At 38.6% G+C, this 17030-nt stretch overlaps 1 protein-coding gene and 1 non-coding gene across 2 annotated transcripts; one reads left to right on the top strand and one right to left on the bottom strand.

The window, feature by feature from the left end:
- Positions 1-340: 340 nt before the first annotated feature.
- Positions 341-950, bottom strand: LOC120265654 (antifungal protein ginkbilobin-like protein). Its single transcript, XM_039273605.1, has one exon. The coding sequence runs from the start codon at positions 875-877 to the stop codon at positions 473-475; it is 405 nt and encodes a 134-aa protein (XP_039129539.1). The 5' UTR covers positions 878-950; the 3' UTR covers positions 341-472.
- Positions 951-16500: 15550 nt separating this feature from the next.
- LOC120266281 lies at positions 16501-16607 on the top strand. The gene has a single exon (XR_005538122.1). It is a non-coding gene; the product is annotated as a small nucleolar RNA R71 (small nucleolar RNA).
- The last annotated feature ends 423 nt before the right edge of the window (positions 16608-17030 follow it).

Raw genomic sequence — 17030 nt, 5'->3', positions numbered from 1 at the left:
ATCCAAGCCCTCAATATAGATGGGGTATGAAGAATGGAGGAAACCAAGCGGTATTAATTAGTTATTTTGAAAATTTATACCTAATAAACAATAATTTACTCATAATTACCTCACAAGGAAAATTTGTTCTGTTAATTAGAAACGTTGTATAAAACTAATATAAACCAAGTTTATTATTTTTTATGATTTCCTTTGAGTTACTCATTACCATACATAAAAGAACAAATGGGAAAAAGAAAAAAAACAGCTATTTCTACGATGAAGAGTTGGTATCCTCCTTGGTCATGGAGAAGTCAAACAAAGATTGCTGATTTAGATCTTTAAGTTGTAAGGCTTGCAATTTCTGAAACCAAATCCTTCTATTTAAGTTCTGAGGTTTGCAATTTCTGAAACCAAAATCTCCATGCACATCATGCAGATTTTATTACAGATCACCAAACACAACCTTAAAACAAAAACAAAGTTGACACAATTAAACAAAAGGATACTGCTCATATCTTATATTACAATCAGAAAGAGTAGAGCGAGCACCAATCCTCATAAAACAACTGCTATTCATCACTTGAATAGCAGCGCCAAGACACGCACCGCAGTCCACTGCTGTGAGGTTGGCTGAACAAGCTGCATGCCCGTAGGCAAAGGCATTAGGAAACGGCGAGATGTTGTAGTAACTGTAGGTTTTGGTTGACGGTGTCTCGGTCTTGAGGTCGGAGAGCACGTAGGAGAGACTTATGGTGAAGGGATCACCGGCGGTGTATGTCACTGAGTTGCAGAGCACTTGGAGAAGCTTAGTGTTGGCAACGCCATGGACTGTTTGTGTTGCAAGGGATGCAAAGAAGAGAAGGATGGAGAGGGAATTGGACATGATGATGGACATGGACAATGCACATGAAGGAGTTTATGTGGCCTTGGATAATTTTGGTATTGGATTCTCCTTATTGTTATTGAGTTTCTATTGATTTTTTTAAAAAAAAATTAGAATGTTTGGTTGTTTTCAGTGTTTGTTTGTTGTGTGGAAGGGTTTGAAATGATGATATTAATAATATGGGTGGCTTCCAATTTGTTGTCTCTAGTGGTGTGGTGTTATTTTATTGAAGACCACCCGTTACAGCCTGTTTGGGGTGGGTTAGGCCTGCCTTGGAGTGGGCCGGCGGCTCGTTGTAATATATATATATATATATATTTAAAATTAAGGAGAAGATTGTTTCCGGTTTAATAAGTCAAAATGAAAAGCTATTTTTTAAAATGTTGTCAATTTGTCTATTGCGTTTGGTAATGTTAGCAAATGGCTCCATATCAAAGTTGCTAAAGGAGCTCGTTGGTGGATTCAGTCAAACTAGTTTCTACATGACCAGGTTTAGATTTTTGACATTTTAACATAGAGTAAATTACTTATTGTTTAAACGTTTTCATCCTGGTAATATTTTTTTCATAAACAATTAATTCTATAAAAAAGTAATAAATACTGATAAAAAGCAGCAAGGAAGATAAGAAGGCTAAAGGGAAATCCAAGAAAAAGTGAAAGATAAAAGCTAATAATAAACAAGAGTGATAGGCAAGGCTACACTAATCTTATGGAGTAGAAAAAGAGAATTAATATATTCTGAAGGACGTAACAAATTGTAACAAAAGTACAATTAAGATTTTGGAAACAATCACCACTCACGAGGAGAATTATCCATCCTAAAGGCATCTTTAATAATTACTGCCGAGGAACTCCTCTTTAGCCTCCAAAAGAGGCGCATGACCGGTCATATTATCAAGGTAGACTTTGCAAAAGCTTTCGATATGGTTGATTTGGATTTTCTGACTGAGCTTCTTCAAGCTTATGGTTTCTTGGCAAAATGGATTAACTAGGTCACTAGCATTTTCTTCTCATCTATGACTAATTTCCCTGCAAATGGGGAACAACATGGTTATGTGAGACACCAAAGAGGACTTCGACAGGAAGATCAGCTCTCTCCCCTCCTATTTGCCCTAGTCTTTGTTGTCCTAATCTGATGTTCAACCAAGCTTTGGATTCTTGTGTTTTGTACAGTGTTCTTCTAGGGCCTTGTGGAAAATGTGTCACTTACAATACGCAGATGATCTTCTAATTGTGATGACGAGGGAATAAAGGACATTAGAATTTTAAAACTCTTTATGTACCTTTTTAAAAGCATATTGTGTACTGTCGATCAACTTTCATAAGACTTATCTCTACACTTCTAGAAATAATCTTTTATCTACGGAACAATCGGCACAAACTCTTCACTGTGCTCGTGGATTGCTCCCGGTTACTTACTTTGGGGATCCGCATATCGTGGAAGAGATCCTCGACGGCAAGTCTAGGAGGTTCTAATAGATAAAACACACGGAAAATTGACCGCATGGAGTTCCCGCCTTCTCTCTCTTGGAGGCAGATTAACCTTGGTTAATTCTATGCTCTCCACTATCCCCACCTACTAGATGTCAATTTTTAAACTTCCTGCATGGGTGATCAAAGAAATTGACAAGCTTATAAGTGATTTCCTCTAGTCGAGGTCCAACATCTACCATTCTAAAATGCTGTTGGTTAGCTAGAAAAACCTTTGTATACCTCGTCATTAAGGGGATTGGGGGATTCTGAATCTCGTACTTGGCAAATGGTGGTGAAAAATTGCTATCGGAGGTCAGTGGTGTGGCGATAAAGTTTTCCGCCTCAATTACTATTCCAATGGTCACCTGTGGAATCTCCACTGCCGTCCCCCTAGGAGAAGGTCATTCATCTGGAATGGCCTACTACACTACCTTCCGTCCTTCGGAGCTTGTGTGACAAACATTGTTAAAGATGGAAACTCCACCCTTTTCTGGCTTGACAAATGTGTTGATAATAGGGCCCCTCTTGGTATCTAGCCTGAGATTTTCTCCAATTCTGATCAACCCTTCGGTTCTGTCCAGGATTTGGCTCATCTGTTGAGTTCGTTCATGATTGTGGAGGGTCTCTATTCTAATCCTTTCCTAAGTTCTCTTGAACTTGGCACATCTAACTCAACCGACGTTAAAAGATGGAACCTTAAAGCCAATGGCAGTTTCTCTGTTAAATCATTTTATGGCTTCCTTATCTTTGCCGGGGTCAGGTGCAGGACTACTAATTTAATCTGGAATTATCCATGTTCTAAGAAAATAAACATGATTAACTAGTTAGTTTGGAATGACAGTATCCTGACTCTGAATAATTTGGCAAAGAGACATTGCAACCAACTGCCACTTGTATGCTCTGTAATGCTGAGATTGAAATTATTGATCACCTCTTCTTCTCTTGTGCCTACGTTCAAAACCTTTGCTGCTTTCTCTCCCGCAACTTTGACTTACCTTCAACCCATCATTCAGTTAGCCACTTGTGGTGTTTTTGGAGGTCTGACCTCCCTGCGAATGCAAGACTTGCCGGAGACGTTCTCATTAGATCCTTAATTTGGAATATTTGGTTGGAACGAAATGCACATATGTTTAGGGACACATTTTATGCATACACTTCGGTGCTTTTCAACTATATTCATATGTTACTTATCTGGATTAATGCAGTGCCAAAGTCAAAGAAGGCAAGATTAGAAGAACCAGCTGCTTCAACCAAACTCAGTTTGGATTTTCTCACTAGTTAGTCAACGTCGGGTAAGGATGGGCCAGTGTAGTTGGTTTTTTTTACCACAATTATGTGTTTGATTGGGGTCTTCTTGTATTTCTTCCTTGTTTGTCCTCTTGTTTCTCTTATCTTTTGTTGGATCTTGGTTGTTAATTTCCATAGCTGGTGGACTATGTCTGTTCCCTCTCTTTTGATTTAATAAGCGTGGTTTATTCACTTTTTTTTTTTAAAAAAAAAGCTTGATATTTATACTATTTCATCAATTCATTATACTTTTATCCATCAAATTATCTACTATAATAATTATCATGTAATAGAAACCGCCAATCATTTCATTCAACATTTCAATTATTCATAATATATATTTCATAATAACTATTTATCTAATGAAAATTATTTACTAATAATAATTACTTAATATATCACAAAAATTTATATTTTTTAAATATATTATTGAAATATTTAAAAATATATACTGAATAATAATTAGTTATGAGTTAAAAAATTTATTTATTCAATAAAAATTATTTAGTGAAAATAATTAGTTAATTTCTCCATCAAATTTTAGTTATCTAACAAGTATTAATTAATTACTCCCTCCTGTCCTATTTAATTGTCTCATTTAAGACTTTTCTTTTGTTTTTTTTACTTGTCAATTTAGTAAATTCATGATTCATTAAATATTTTTTTTCATATTTACCCTTTATATTTAACACTTTTATAACTTCCAATAAATCAAATCAACTATTCATCTTATTAAATCATATTCTACATAGGGATAATTTTGAAAAATTTAATATATATTTTTATAAATTTTAGATTTCCAATTAACTTTAACCCACTTTTTTAATCTATGTTAATTATCTAAAATGAACAAGTATCAAGGACAGGAAGGAGTACTTAATAAAAATCATTATTTATGCATATTATTAAAAAAATAATTGTTTTGCTTAAATGAAAGTTGGGCCCATTGTTAGGTAGTCATTTAATACTTTATAGCAACCAAATGATCCATAGTGGCTCCTTACCTAGCTTTAAGTGTTAAATGCTCATTGAGCATTTCAATGAGCCACTGATGATGCTCTAAGTATCAATTAAGTGGAAGACAGCCAAACCCCTTTAGTAGGATCCATGAGAATTTGTACTATTTATAGGGCTAGTGTAGAGCACAAAAAATCAAAACCGCACATGATTCTAAAGGCAATATTTTCTAACTCAATCCTTTTAGCATCTAGGGCTATAAATAGCTAAAGAAGACATGTGATCAAATTTAATAAAAATATAGGAAAGTCAAGAGAAATAATAATTGAAAATGCAGCTATTATACTCTAATAAAATATTCCAGAAAATAGCATGGAGGAGTTCTCAAAGTATCTTGAAGATGAGGAACTATGTTAATCCTTGCCAATGACCAAATGGCTTTATTAGTATACGGGTCGCCGATAGAGTTTTTCACCGAATGGTGAGAGTTCGATTCTCGGCTGAGAGCACATTTCTAAGATATGCGAGTGGTGGTTGTGTACGGGTGGTCCCACTCGCCCATGTGTGAGCGGGCCCCGCCCTCACTTGCTCCATCGAGACTTGTACAAGCCCCTGACGATTTAGCAAGATCTTCAGATTATCTGTTGTTCTTGAAAAATAAAAACTAAGTTAATCCTTCAAGATGACCTTACCATGAGCAAAGATGGAGGGATCTTTTAAGGAGGCAAAATATGTGGCTGAAGTAATTCTATATTTTGGTGGCAAACCGGTATATTAATAATAAATGGTTAAAGTTTCTTTTTTTGCTACATAGTAAGCCACGCAGATAGCAGTTAATTATCTATTTCAACTATGCTAAGATAGATTCTCCACAGGATTTTATGTCTTAGGCAAGGCAATTAAAAATGGTTGTTTATTAGAACAAAGCCTTTGTTAAAAAAATTGATCCTAGTGGACACTTGAGGCCACCATCATTTAGGCAATGATAGAATGATATAAAAAAATCTCTCATTACACTCAGGAATCCAAGGAATTGCCCCATTTGCCAAAAAAAGACTTGGGGTACTCGTGCAAAGGTATAAAAGAAGGGACATGGGATGAGAGCGAGGAGGCTAGAGCCTAGAATGGAAATCATGGATAGAAATCATTTGGTCTGAGGATGCAAGAAAGTTTTCGGCCTAATATCCTTGAGAGCTCTATTGTTTAGCTAACGATTATGCCAAAAGGAAGCAGGGGCCCCATCTATATGATGAGCAAAATACATGCATGAAAAGGTAGTAGGTAATTAAGGAATCCTAGGACAGAAGGTTGATTTTTTTTTAAGGGAAATGCGGTGAAGATTCTAGGGAAAATAGTTAAAACTATATAAATGAAGACCAACACCCAGATAATTTAGAATCAAATATCTACCATCATTTACTCAAAAGAGCATAATTGTTGAAGTTACAGATTTTGAGGATACCCATGTGGAACATAAATCTTTGAATTTGGTTGGAAGCTATAATTTGTGGAGTATAAACAACTTTTTGAGAAATTGATAGAAAGGCCAACAAGCTCCTTCAAAGAGTTAGAGAATTAGTTTGATTATTTAAAAATCTCCATTTCCTCCTAACGAGAAGATGATTAAATTATCTGCTTATTGAAGATGATAAATGCTAGCACTATGATTTAGTTGAGTGCCTACTAACACTTTGGAATTAAATGCATGGGTAAACATGGTATTTAGGACATCTGCTGCTAAGGAAAATAAGAGAGTCAATAGTGGGTCTCATTGTCTTGGACCTCTTTTACAACGAATGTATCCCTATGGAGTCCCATTGATAATTATTTGAGTCTTAGCAGATCTGAGAATGGTGTGAATCCAATTAAACCATCGGGGTTCCAAATCCTCTAGCAGCTAGGTTTTCCAGTAACAAATTCAAATCTAGGGAATCAAAGGCTTTGTTGAAGTCAACTTTAAAGGCATAACCAAGAAGTTTTCTTTTTTGGAGGTGAAAGATTATTTTTTGGGTGCTTTTTTTTTAATTTAATTTAGCGATTCTTATCCTTATCTCAAAAAAATCTATTTTTCCTGATTCAATCTTATCCACAATACATGATCCCACGATTGTGTAACTGCCACAACAGTGCTCATCTAAATTATATAGAAAAGAAAAGTTTACCATCTTTGCCTCATTTCAACTTTGGTAACATGGTGGTAAGGACGAGAAATCCTTCTTTAACATGTGCTCATTTTCAAGTGAGTAAAGTAAGGGTTTTTCTTTTAGTTTCATCCTTGCTATTAATGCTGAAAAATGACCATGTTTTAGGCACTACTATTGTTTATAGTAAGGATTCTATGGATACTAAGACAGTAGGAGGGGATGTTGTGGATTTGTTTCTAGGTACATGTTAGTACTTCTTTATCATTATCATCATCATCATCATTATTATTATTGTTATTATTCTAGAAAAGATTTTGGTTTTGATCAAGTTTGTTGTTGTTAAACAGTAAAAGTTGGGTTTCTTTATTTAAATTTTCTACAAAATATTTGGATGATTTTCTAGTGTTGTTTGATTTAATGTCTAACTGATTATCGTTAGCTTTTGATTTCTAGTTTCTGATATTTCTCCCTGCAATTAATGGTTTAAATCTTTTTAGATCTTGAGAAAATGTTATTTATATTGGGTTTGTTTATTATTTGATCAAGGAGAGAATTAAATATTGTGAAATTGTATATATATATATATATATATATACATTAGGTTGTCTTTGAGAACTCATTGTCTTATTGTCACACCCTAAACCCAGTTTCCAGGACCCAGTGCATCGACAAACAACCGCACACCTATAGTGCATAGCACAATAGGCATGCAAGGCTCAAAACCTATCTCAAGACAAACATACAATCTAATAGAAATATAATTTCAAAAGTCAAAATCAGAAATTTACATGGTTCAAAATTCCAAGTTCAAATACAAGCTGGTGTTTTATATAAAAATCAAATACTAACATAGACAGAATGATAACTCAAATTTAGAAATGATCAAGAACACAATCTCTCACTAGCTCACTAAGATGTATGTTGTACTATTCACTCCGGATCTGAAAAAAATTCAACAACAAGATTATAAGTTTGACAGCCAAGTAAGTACTCCACTAAAAACATCGGGATCATAAAAGTTTCAAATTTTCAAAACTTAAACAAAGTATAATAAAATACAAGTTTATTCTAATCAAATTTAGAAGTCAAGTTTTTTAATAAAACATAATTGAACAAAAAATCAAGCATATATGTTCAACAAATAACTATTGCTAAAATAAAATGTCAGAGGTCACATGTTTAGTCTCGGTGATCCGAGATAGACTATCAGAGTTCATTTGTTCATTCTCGGTGACCCGAGCCGGAATATCAGAGGCAGTTATTCTTCACCGACGAAACGGTATGAAACTATAGTCTCTTAACAAAATACATGTCGACACGGTCAGTGTTTAACTTTCCAAATAACAGGGTTAGTGCATAATTAATTGGGGACTAATTTCTATCTCAAAATACTTCATGTTCAAAAAAACAACAAACTATCAAAATATGAAGTAATTTGCCAAGCAAATTTTTTGTTACCAGTCGCATGATCCCATTTTTATAATATCAAAATAATCTATTTATTTGAATTCAAACTTGAACAAATACTTAAAAATATAATTAATCAAAAACAAAAAAATATATATATATATATATAACATTTTCAAGCAACTCGGAGGAATACAAATAATCATAAATTAAATAGACTATCTAATGATTTATAAATTTAATTAATCAAAAATTAAATACATTATCTGAAAATTCAGAGATTAAACAATCATAATTTAAATAAATTATTTGAAAATTTAAAATTTAAAGTAATCAGAAAATTGAAAAAAACAACAATTAAACATTTTAGTTTCAGAAGAATATCATTAATTCAAATTTTTAAATAATTTAAAGATAATTCTGAAACAATATTAATTAAATAAACATAATTTTACTAATAAACAAAAATCCAACTATCCAAAATTAAATAAATAAAATAACTAATTTCACAAATTTAGCTAGGGTCAAAAGTCACGTTAAACCGTGCTTCCCCTGTGAGCAGATGATGCTTTACTTCAGAGCTAATCACAGGAAGGAAGCACGACGCGCGCTGCAACCATGATCCCCTTGGAAGCACCCCTTGTGACAACGCCTCTTGTGTATGTCCCGCAAGTGCACGGGTTTGTCGAAGTAATAAAATCCCAAGTGAGTGGGTATCGTATCCACAGGGAATAGGGAGTAAAAATACTTAAGTTGTTTCTTAAGTAAGCGAAATATGAATAGTGATTTGTGTGGTAAGATGTAATGCAAACAAAAGTAAAAAGAGACAAGAGAGAGAGGACAACTAAAGGAGAGGTAAGGCAATCGATATAAATGGAGTACTCGGATATTGATCCGCCTAGGACAATCGTTTCAAGTGTAAAAACCTCTATTATGCTTCCTAACTAATGCATTAATGAGTCGTGGAGATCCTTTAATACATGGTGCCAAATCAAAGGTCAACCATGGCTAACCTTATACATGTTCCGGAGGAGAAATTGAACAATCTCTCAACCTCGCACTCGTATAGAATTGCAATGAGTTCTAGCGATTCCAAGTGATAAATCCTCTTCCTATATGTAGACCTAACCCTTTGGTCCAGGAGGAAGGTCCCTAGCTACAATTAAGCCCTAAATGCTAAAATAATCACTTCAACGCTTCACTCCATTGCACTCGCAACTAAGCCCCAGCGGAAGGTCATCCCTTAGCCCATTCACTCTATTATGACCACAAAGAACTCGAGGAATTGGAGGTAGAATAAATCACACCGGAGGGGAAAGGGGATGCTCCGTTACCTCTCGACTCACCCTCTCAACCCTCTCCAATCTAGCTTTGTCTAACTCTCGTGGTGTGTCACTCACTCACAAGGGTTACCAAAAAGAACTCTCAACCCTAGTGTCACTCTAAAGATTATTCATACAATCAATGCATTTAATATTGGAACTCAATAAAAACATCAATTAATGAAAGTATAATAACAAGGTTCAATGAAACGAATACATCCTAGGGTTCACAATCCATGTACGCACTATGGGGTTTAGCTCTCCATGGAGCTAATTACAATCAATGAAATTGAATGTAAAAGCAATGAATCCATAGAAAACCCTCTCAATAGTCGTGACAATGGTCTTGTAGAGAGTCCTCTACTCGTCCAAGGGTCCCTTTGTCCAGCCTAGGATACACCTCACTGGATCGATGCCGACGAAAGCTCTCCCACTAACCTTCTTCCAAATGGAGCACGATGTTGGAGCCATAAAATTTCTCCTAATTCCTAGCCAATACCTCTCAAAACCCTAGCCGCAGTCCTCTCTCAAGTTGGGGAAAAGATGGAGAAATGAATGCTGAAATCGGGGCTGAAATCGGCCTTAAATAGGGCTGGAATTGGGAATCCACACGCCTATGTGAGTATTTCAAATAGCCTGTGTGGAATTAACGCACGGGGGTGTGAAATTCCCACATGCCCATGTGGCTTCTCTGGATAACTCCTTTGGCCGGCTATGAACAAGTACCTACTGCATTTTTTTGCTAAAGTATCTTGCTACAGTATCATTCCGAACACACTCCCGAAATCATGCTTTCATCGAGGAAACGTAAACGGGCACACGTTTACGTCATAGATCGCTTTGCTTCTTCAATGAATGGCTGCGTTGGTGGAGATCTTGTTACACATGCACATGCCGGAATACTTAGAATGTGACTGCCTCTGTGCCCCTCCAAGTCATTGTGCTAGCTTGAATACAAGGAAGTTGCCACACATTCTAGCATCTTGAACACGACTTATGTCTTCACGTTTGAACCTTCTCAAGATTTCCTCCAAATGGTGCACTCACGATCTACATTGGCTTCTTTCTCTAAGATTCGGCTTCACAACCCTATATGCATGAAAGTAACATAAATACACGTATATTAGCTTTAAAACCTGATAAAAGTAATGCTCATCATAAGGAAAGAACACTTCGTATTCTTATCACACAAGCACTTAACAAACTCCCCCAACCCCCCACACTTAAGCTCTTGCTTGTCCTCAAGCAAAAATTAAAACAATGTATGCATAGATAAAGGAAATATTGGAAGTGCTTGGCCTTAGGTTTACTAAAGCATACAAAGAGAGCATTCTACAAGTAACGGAAATTTCAACACTAAATACGAATAATCAATGCTCTAGTTAATAACCGGAATCAAAAAGGACAACAAACCCGAAATCATGTAAGTGTGTGAACTCACTCAAGTCAATTCAAAGTATATTCCTCAAAGTTCTACATATAAGGGACTTATTTATCTACAAAAAGTAACAACAAAAATTCAAAAAGGGTAGTAGCTTCACACATCCTCTAAGGTAGCCATTTCTAAAGCGGCCGCTAAGGTGGCTTTCACACTTTCGAGGTGGTAGATTTTTCTACCGGGGTGGTAGTTTTCACACATCCCATGAGATAGCTCTTACTCTCATTAGGGCATAACTAGTATCCAACTTATGAGAGTAGCTTCATACATCATAGGTGGTAGCTCTTTCCACTTAACAAGCACAACTAAACAACAAAACTATTTTGTTCTTTCTTTTCATTTTTCCATTTTTTTCACAAATAACAAAAGAAACAATAACTAGTCCCTTTAACATCGAAACATGAGTTTTTAAAAGAGTTTAAAGAGTGAGTAGTGCAACAAGTGTCAATCGGGCAAAAATTCCTACAAATTCAAGCAAAAACTAGAGCATGAAGACATCCAATGTTAAAAATTCTCCTAAACCCAAGAATACAATCATTGCAACTAAGGTGAACCGCCATTGGCTATGTGATCATGTATAACAATGAAGACTAATATAAAAGAGATGTGTGCACTATAAAACTCCCCCCACACTTAAGTTGTACATTGCCCACAATGTACACATGCAAGCTCACTCATGATGTATATAAATCAAGAATAAATATAGGAGAAACAATCAAAACAATACTCCCATGACTCCTAGTGTTGCATTTGATGGAGCTAATTCGTTGGGAGTGGTGTTTCAACAGGTTGTAAAGCACACATGGCTAAGTGTCGAAGCACCTTGGCCGTGTCTATAACAAGTTCTCAATTCCCACGATGACAAGACCATTTGTACGCACACACGAGGGGGTTCATGGAAGCTCAATAAAACAAAAACAGCTCGAGTATATAAAAGATAGAGAAATGAATACAACTCGAGACAACAAAACAAAAATAAACTCAGAAGGAAAGTCCTTTCGGAGTATACAAGTCTAAAATGAAATGTAAAAAGTAAAGAAATGAAAAGCGAAATCAAGTGTCGGTGCCGCGCTCTGGCTTCTCTGCTGCTAATGCTGGTGCTAGGTCAAAGGGTGCCGGTGGAGGTGGTGATGGTGATGTCGGAGGGGTCTTAGGGGTTCTTAGCCTCAAGACAAACAACGAGGAGACGTCTCGCTCTAGAATCTGCTGTAGTGTGTCGAAACGTGCCATGAACTCTGTGTACTATGCGGCCTGCGCAGCTCGAACCTCAACAATCTCTAATCGGACCTCAGCGACCTTTGTCCGTATCACTCCCACAACATTCTCGAGCCTCTCAAAGCAATAATGGGCTCGAGATGGTGAAAACATGCGTACTGGGGGTGGGCCCTCTGCCACCGGAGTTGCATCGGTCTCCATCTGTGTTGGCGGAGGCTTAGGAACAGGCTTCAAAAGTCTCGGCATCATAACCCTCCTCCTCTGCTATCACTGGAGTTGGTAGAACCAAGCATAAACTCCCGTCCGAACCCTGCCGACCATACTCATCAATCTCATCGTCTCTAGGCACAGGGAACAAGTATACTCGTCTTCTCAGCCCCACAAATCGTGTCCAAGAGACCCATACCCAAAACTAGTCTCGTAATGTAGGGGCTTGACAAGATCGCTCCCAATCTAGCATACTGCCCTTGATGTCGGATGTACTCTGCGATGATATGCCCCAGATGAATCGGTATGCGTTGAACAATCAAATACAGGTACAGAAGCTCCTGCCGGCTCAAGACACCAGTGCTATTACTACGGCCATTCACTGACCTACTCAGAATGGCATGTAAATATCGGTATGCAGGGCGGAAAAGGCCCGTGGCCTTGGACACCCCCGGCTCATACTGACCCTGACCCTGACCACAGAATACTCTATAAGCTCTCTGTGTGGTTAAACCTCCCGAGTAATCTGTCGGTAACTGGGAATACTCCTCAGTGTCTATAAATTTCTCCTCGTATAAGCTACGCCGAACTGAAAATTGAGTAATGCTCATGCTATGGTGATGTCCAAATGCTCTGAACTGAATGGTGTCCAAACTGTCGAATCTCACATAATATCTATCGAACTCGAATGATGATAAGACCTCAAGTGTAAGCTCACAAATGGCTGGCTCCCTAGTCGACAATAACTGCCTCCAACCTCCCACTGAAATGAGATCATCGACCTCATCTGCGAACTCATCTCCCTGCTGTAGATCTCTCAATATGCTTGTGTCCAGGAATCGAATCTGTCCAAAATGAAGTCTCGACAAACATTCAAAACGCACCTGGTGCTCGGGAATAGGAAATCTCATGCCCTCAGAATCGGGAGATGACTTACGCGGTCGTTTCTTGGCTTGCTTCTTAGACCGAGGTGCCATAAGCTGTAAGATTTGAAAGAAAATCGATTAAACTAGTTAATTAAGCAACGTTGCAGAAATCCACACGGTCGTGTGGGCTTTCAGCACGCCCGTGTGGATCCACGGGGCGTGAAAAACGCACGGTCGGGCCTCAAAAATCCAAAAACACACCATTAGATTGCTTCTAACTTCATTCTAAACATGCATAATCATTCTAATTACAAAGACGAAGCATCATTCACCAGTTTCATCGATTAAAATCAAGAATTGACGAATAAAACAAAAGATAAGGATTACTGACGATGTAAAATGGGAAAAACTTGAATCGGCCGGAAAACCTAAACAAAAATCCTTCCAAATTGGCAATACAAAATCGGGAGAAAGTATGAGTGTGATTGTAGATGAATGGAAAGTGGGTAAAATGAGAAGAAACAATAATCCTTTTAAAAGGACTCGCGCCTCTTGGCGTTCTGTACATCCACATGGGTGTGCGGAAATTACACACGCCCGTGCGCCTCCACTGGAGAGCTTCACAGGGGCAGGTGCACGCCCCTGTGGGCTCTCAGGAAAACCCTCACTGTCTCTGATAGCAACCACATGGGCGTGCGGAAATTAGCCACGCCCGTGCGCCCGACCCACAGGAGCACCCGCACTCCCCTGTGGCTTCTCTGTCCAACCAAGAAGAATCGCTAAGTGTTTCGCATGACCGTGCAGAAATTCCACACGGGTGTGGACAGTTATAGGCCCAACTCTCAGGGGCAGCCGCACACCCCTGTGTCTTCTCGGGATGGAGAAAGCCCATCTGCAGAGATCCAGCACGGGCGTGCAGAAATTTCCCACGCCCGTGCATTTTTCATCGGGTCGCTCACAGGGGCGAGTCCACGCCCCTGTGTGCTCTCGGGATAATTTGCCAAGTCTCTGCAGGAAGACGTACGCCTGTGCGGAAATTTCATACGGGCGTGTGTGTTCTTTGCACACTTAGAATACTTTGCAGACTCTAAAGAAAATTTCTGAACACAACTAAACACTCAGAGCCTGCTTTACAAGGCATCTTTAACTAGAGAAAACACGAAAAAATAAACTCAAACGACCTAAACTTCATCAAATACACATGAAAACACACGATGACATTAAAAACCCACAATAAAACACAGCAAAAGCATCTAAAAATCAAGACACAAACACTAAGCACTTTATTTGCACAAAAACTAAACTACAAGCTAAGAAAACAGGAAACAGTTGGGTTGCCTCCCAAGAAGCGCTTGTTTTATGTCACTAAGCTTGACGTATCTCGTCCTTACCTTACAAGGGTTCATAAATGAATGTTGCCCTCTTACCCATGGCTTGAAAGCATGATGAGCAAAGTCTCTTGAAGGTAGAGGGGGAGTTATCGAGCTTGGGACCACCTAGTAATGGTTCATCCAACTTGTTCAGTTCACGCACATCTCCAACAGCCTTGGAGCGTTTCCGGTGGCGTCTCCTCGCCCTCTTCATCTTCCGAAGCACCTTCTTCAGGATCCCCAGAGTAGACGGTACTTCTTCCGTCGAACAAACCTCATTACTTCTTTATTTCCTCTTCTTGGTTGAACAAACCCTCGAACAGGTTCGGATTGAACATTTCCTGTATATATTCATTAACAATCTCATCAGTAGTGTCTAGAAAATACAAAGTATCATCGAAATCAAGAGAATGCCGCACGGCTTCAGCAAGGCGGTATGTGAGCTTGTCATCTCCATCTCTCAAAGTTAGCTCTCCGACATCCATGTCAATCAATGCCTTGGAAGTCCGCAAGAACGGCCTCCCAAGTATCAAGGGTACATCCGCATCCTCATCGACGTCTATCACCAGAAAATCAACAGGAAATATGTACTTGTCCACCTTGACAAGCACATCCTTGATGATACCCATAGGATCTCTCACCGTTTAGTCTGCCAATTGCAAAGTCGTCCGAGTAGGCCTAGGTTTGCCCAAGCCTAGGTTCTGAAAGAAGGTGTATGGCATGACGTTGATACTGGCCCCTGAGTCCGCCAATGCCATTTCCTCACCAAAATTGCCAATGTTATACAGAATGATGAAGCTTCCTGGGTCTTTCCTCTTGTTCAGCATGTTCTTTTGCAAAACCACCAAGCAAGAAGCATCTAAGATCACTAAAGCACTCTCCTCTAACTTCTTCTTGTTAGTCAACATGTCCTTCAAGAATTTTGCATACTTAGGCATTTCACACAATGCCTCAATAAAGGAATGTTGATGTAGAGTTGCTTGACCAAACTCAGGAACTTCTTGTACTGTTCATCCGCTTGGTCATTCTTCAATCTAGAGGGATAAGGGATTCTTGGCATGAAAGGTGGGGTTGCCACCTCCTTCTCTTTGCTTGTTCCCTCTTCAACCTCTATGACCTCGGGTGCTTGTTGATTGGGCTTCTCACTTGAAAAATTTGCCTTCAACCTCACGACTACTTCTCAAAGTGATCGCCTTCACATGCTCTCTAGGATTGATCTCGGTATTTGCTTGGCAAGCTTCCTTGTGATATCTCCGATAGAGACTTCGCAATCTGCCCCACTTGATTCTTAAGGTTGTGCAAAATAGCGGTGTGGTTGCGAAGTGTAGCCTCAACTGATTGAAACCTTGTATCCGTTGATTTCACAAATCTAGTCAAGGCCTTCTCCAAATCGGTCATTCGGGTCTCCAAACCAGAAACTCAGTTCTCCATGTTTGGGGCTTGTTGTTGTTGGAAACCCGGTGTCCCCATGGCCTTTTGTGGACCTTTGGTTACTCCACGAGAAATTGGGATGATTCTTCCAAGCCAGATTGTAGGTGTTGTTATATGGATTCCCTTGATTCCTCATCGCATTACCCACAAAATCAACATTCTCAACCGAAGATGCATCACCAATGAAGATAGGGCAGTCGGAGGTAGCATGTCCTCCACCACATCCGGTGCAAGTAGTCACGGCCACCACTCTATTTGAAGTTAGAACATCTAACTTCTTACTCAATGATTCCACTTAAGCCGCCAATGAAGTTACTGTATCTATCTCATGAAGCCTGCCCACCTTCTTCTTCTCCCTAACATTCAATTGGTAGATATTTAACCACATTTCTTCAATTAGTTGACGAGCCTCACCAGGGGTCTTGCTACCTAAGGTACCTCTTGTTGCCGCATCCAAGAGTTGACTTGTGCTCGGATTCAACCCGTTGTATAATGTCTGAACAATCATCCACTCTGGGAATCTGTGTTGCGGGCACTTTCTCAGGAGCTCCTTGAACTTTTCCCACGTCTCAAATAGAGACTCTAATTCCGACTGTATAAAGGAGGAGATCTCATTCCTAAGCTTTGCAGATTTTCTGCGAGGGAAATAACGGGCAAGAAAAGGTTCTACCATCTCCTCTCATGTGGTAATTGATGCTCTAGGTAATGAGTGTAGCCACTGCTTTGCTATCCCCTTTAAGGAAAATGGGAAGGCTCTCAACTTGATGGCTTCATCCGTCACACCGTTTATCTTAAGCATATCACACCTTGAGAAAGTTCTCCATATGACTATTTGGATCCTCATCGATCAAACCATTGAACTGTGCAGATTGCTGCAACATGTGGATGATTGCCGGCTTCAACTCGAAGTTCTGAGCTATAATTGGGGCATGCACAATACTTGATTGTGTCCCCAATACTGAATGTCTGGCATAATCAGACAATATCCTCTGTTGCTTATTTTGTTCCGCCATATTATCCGATCCTTCAACTTCCAAATCAGCTAGAT

The sequence above is a fragment of the Dioscorea cayenensis genome, chromosome 7 (genome assembly GCF_009730915.1).
Source record: "Dioscorea cayenensis subsp. rotundata cultivar TDr96_F1 chromosome 7, TDr96_F1_v2_PseudoChromosome.rev07_lg8_w22 25.fasta, whole genome shotgun sequence".
Taxonomy (NCBI): Eukaryota; Viridiplantae; Streptophyta; class Magnoliopsida; order Dioscoreales; family Dioscoreaceae; genus Dioscorea; species Dioscorea cayenensis.
The sequence above is the reverse complement of the archived record's forward strand: the minus strand, read 5'-3'. Positions and strand labels throughout refer to the sequence as shown.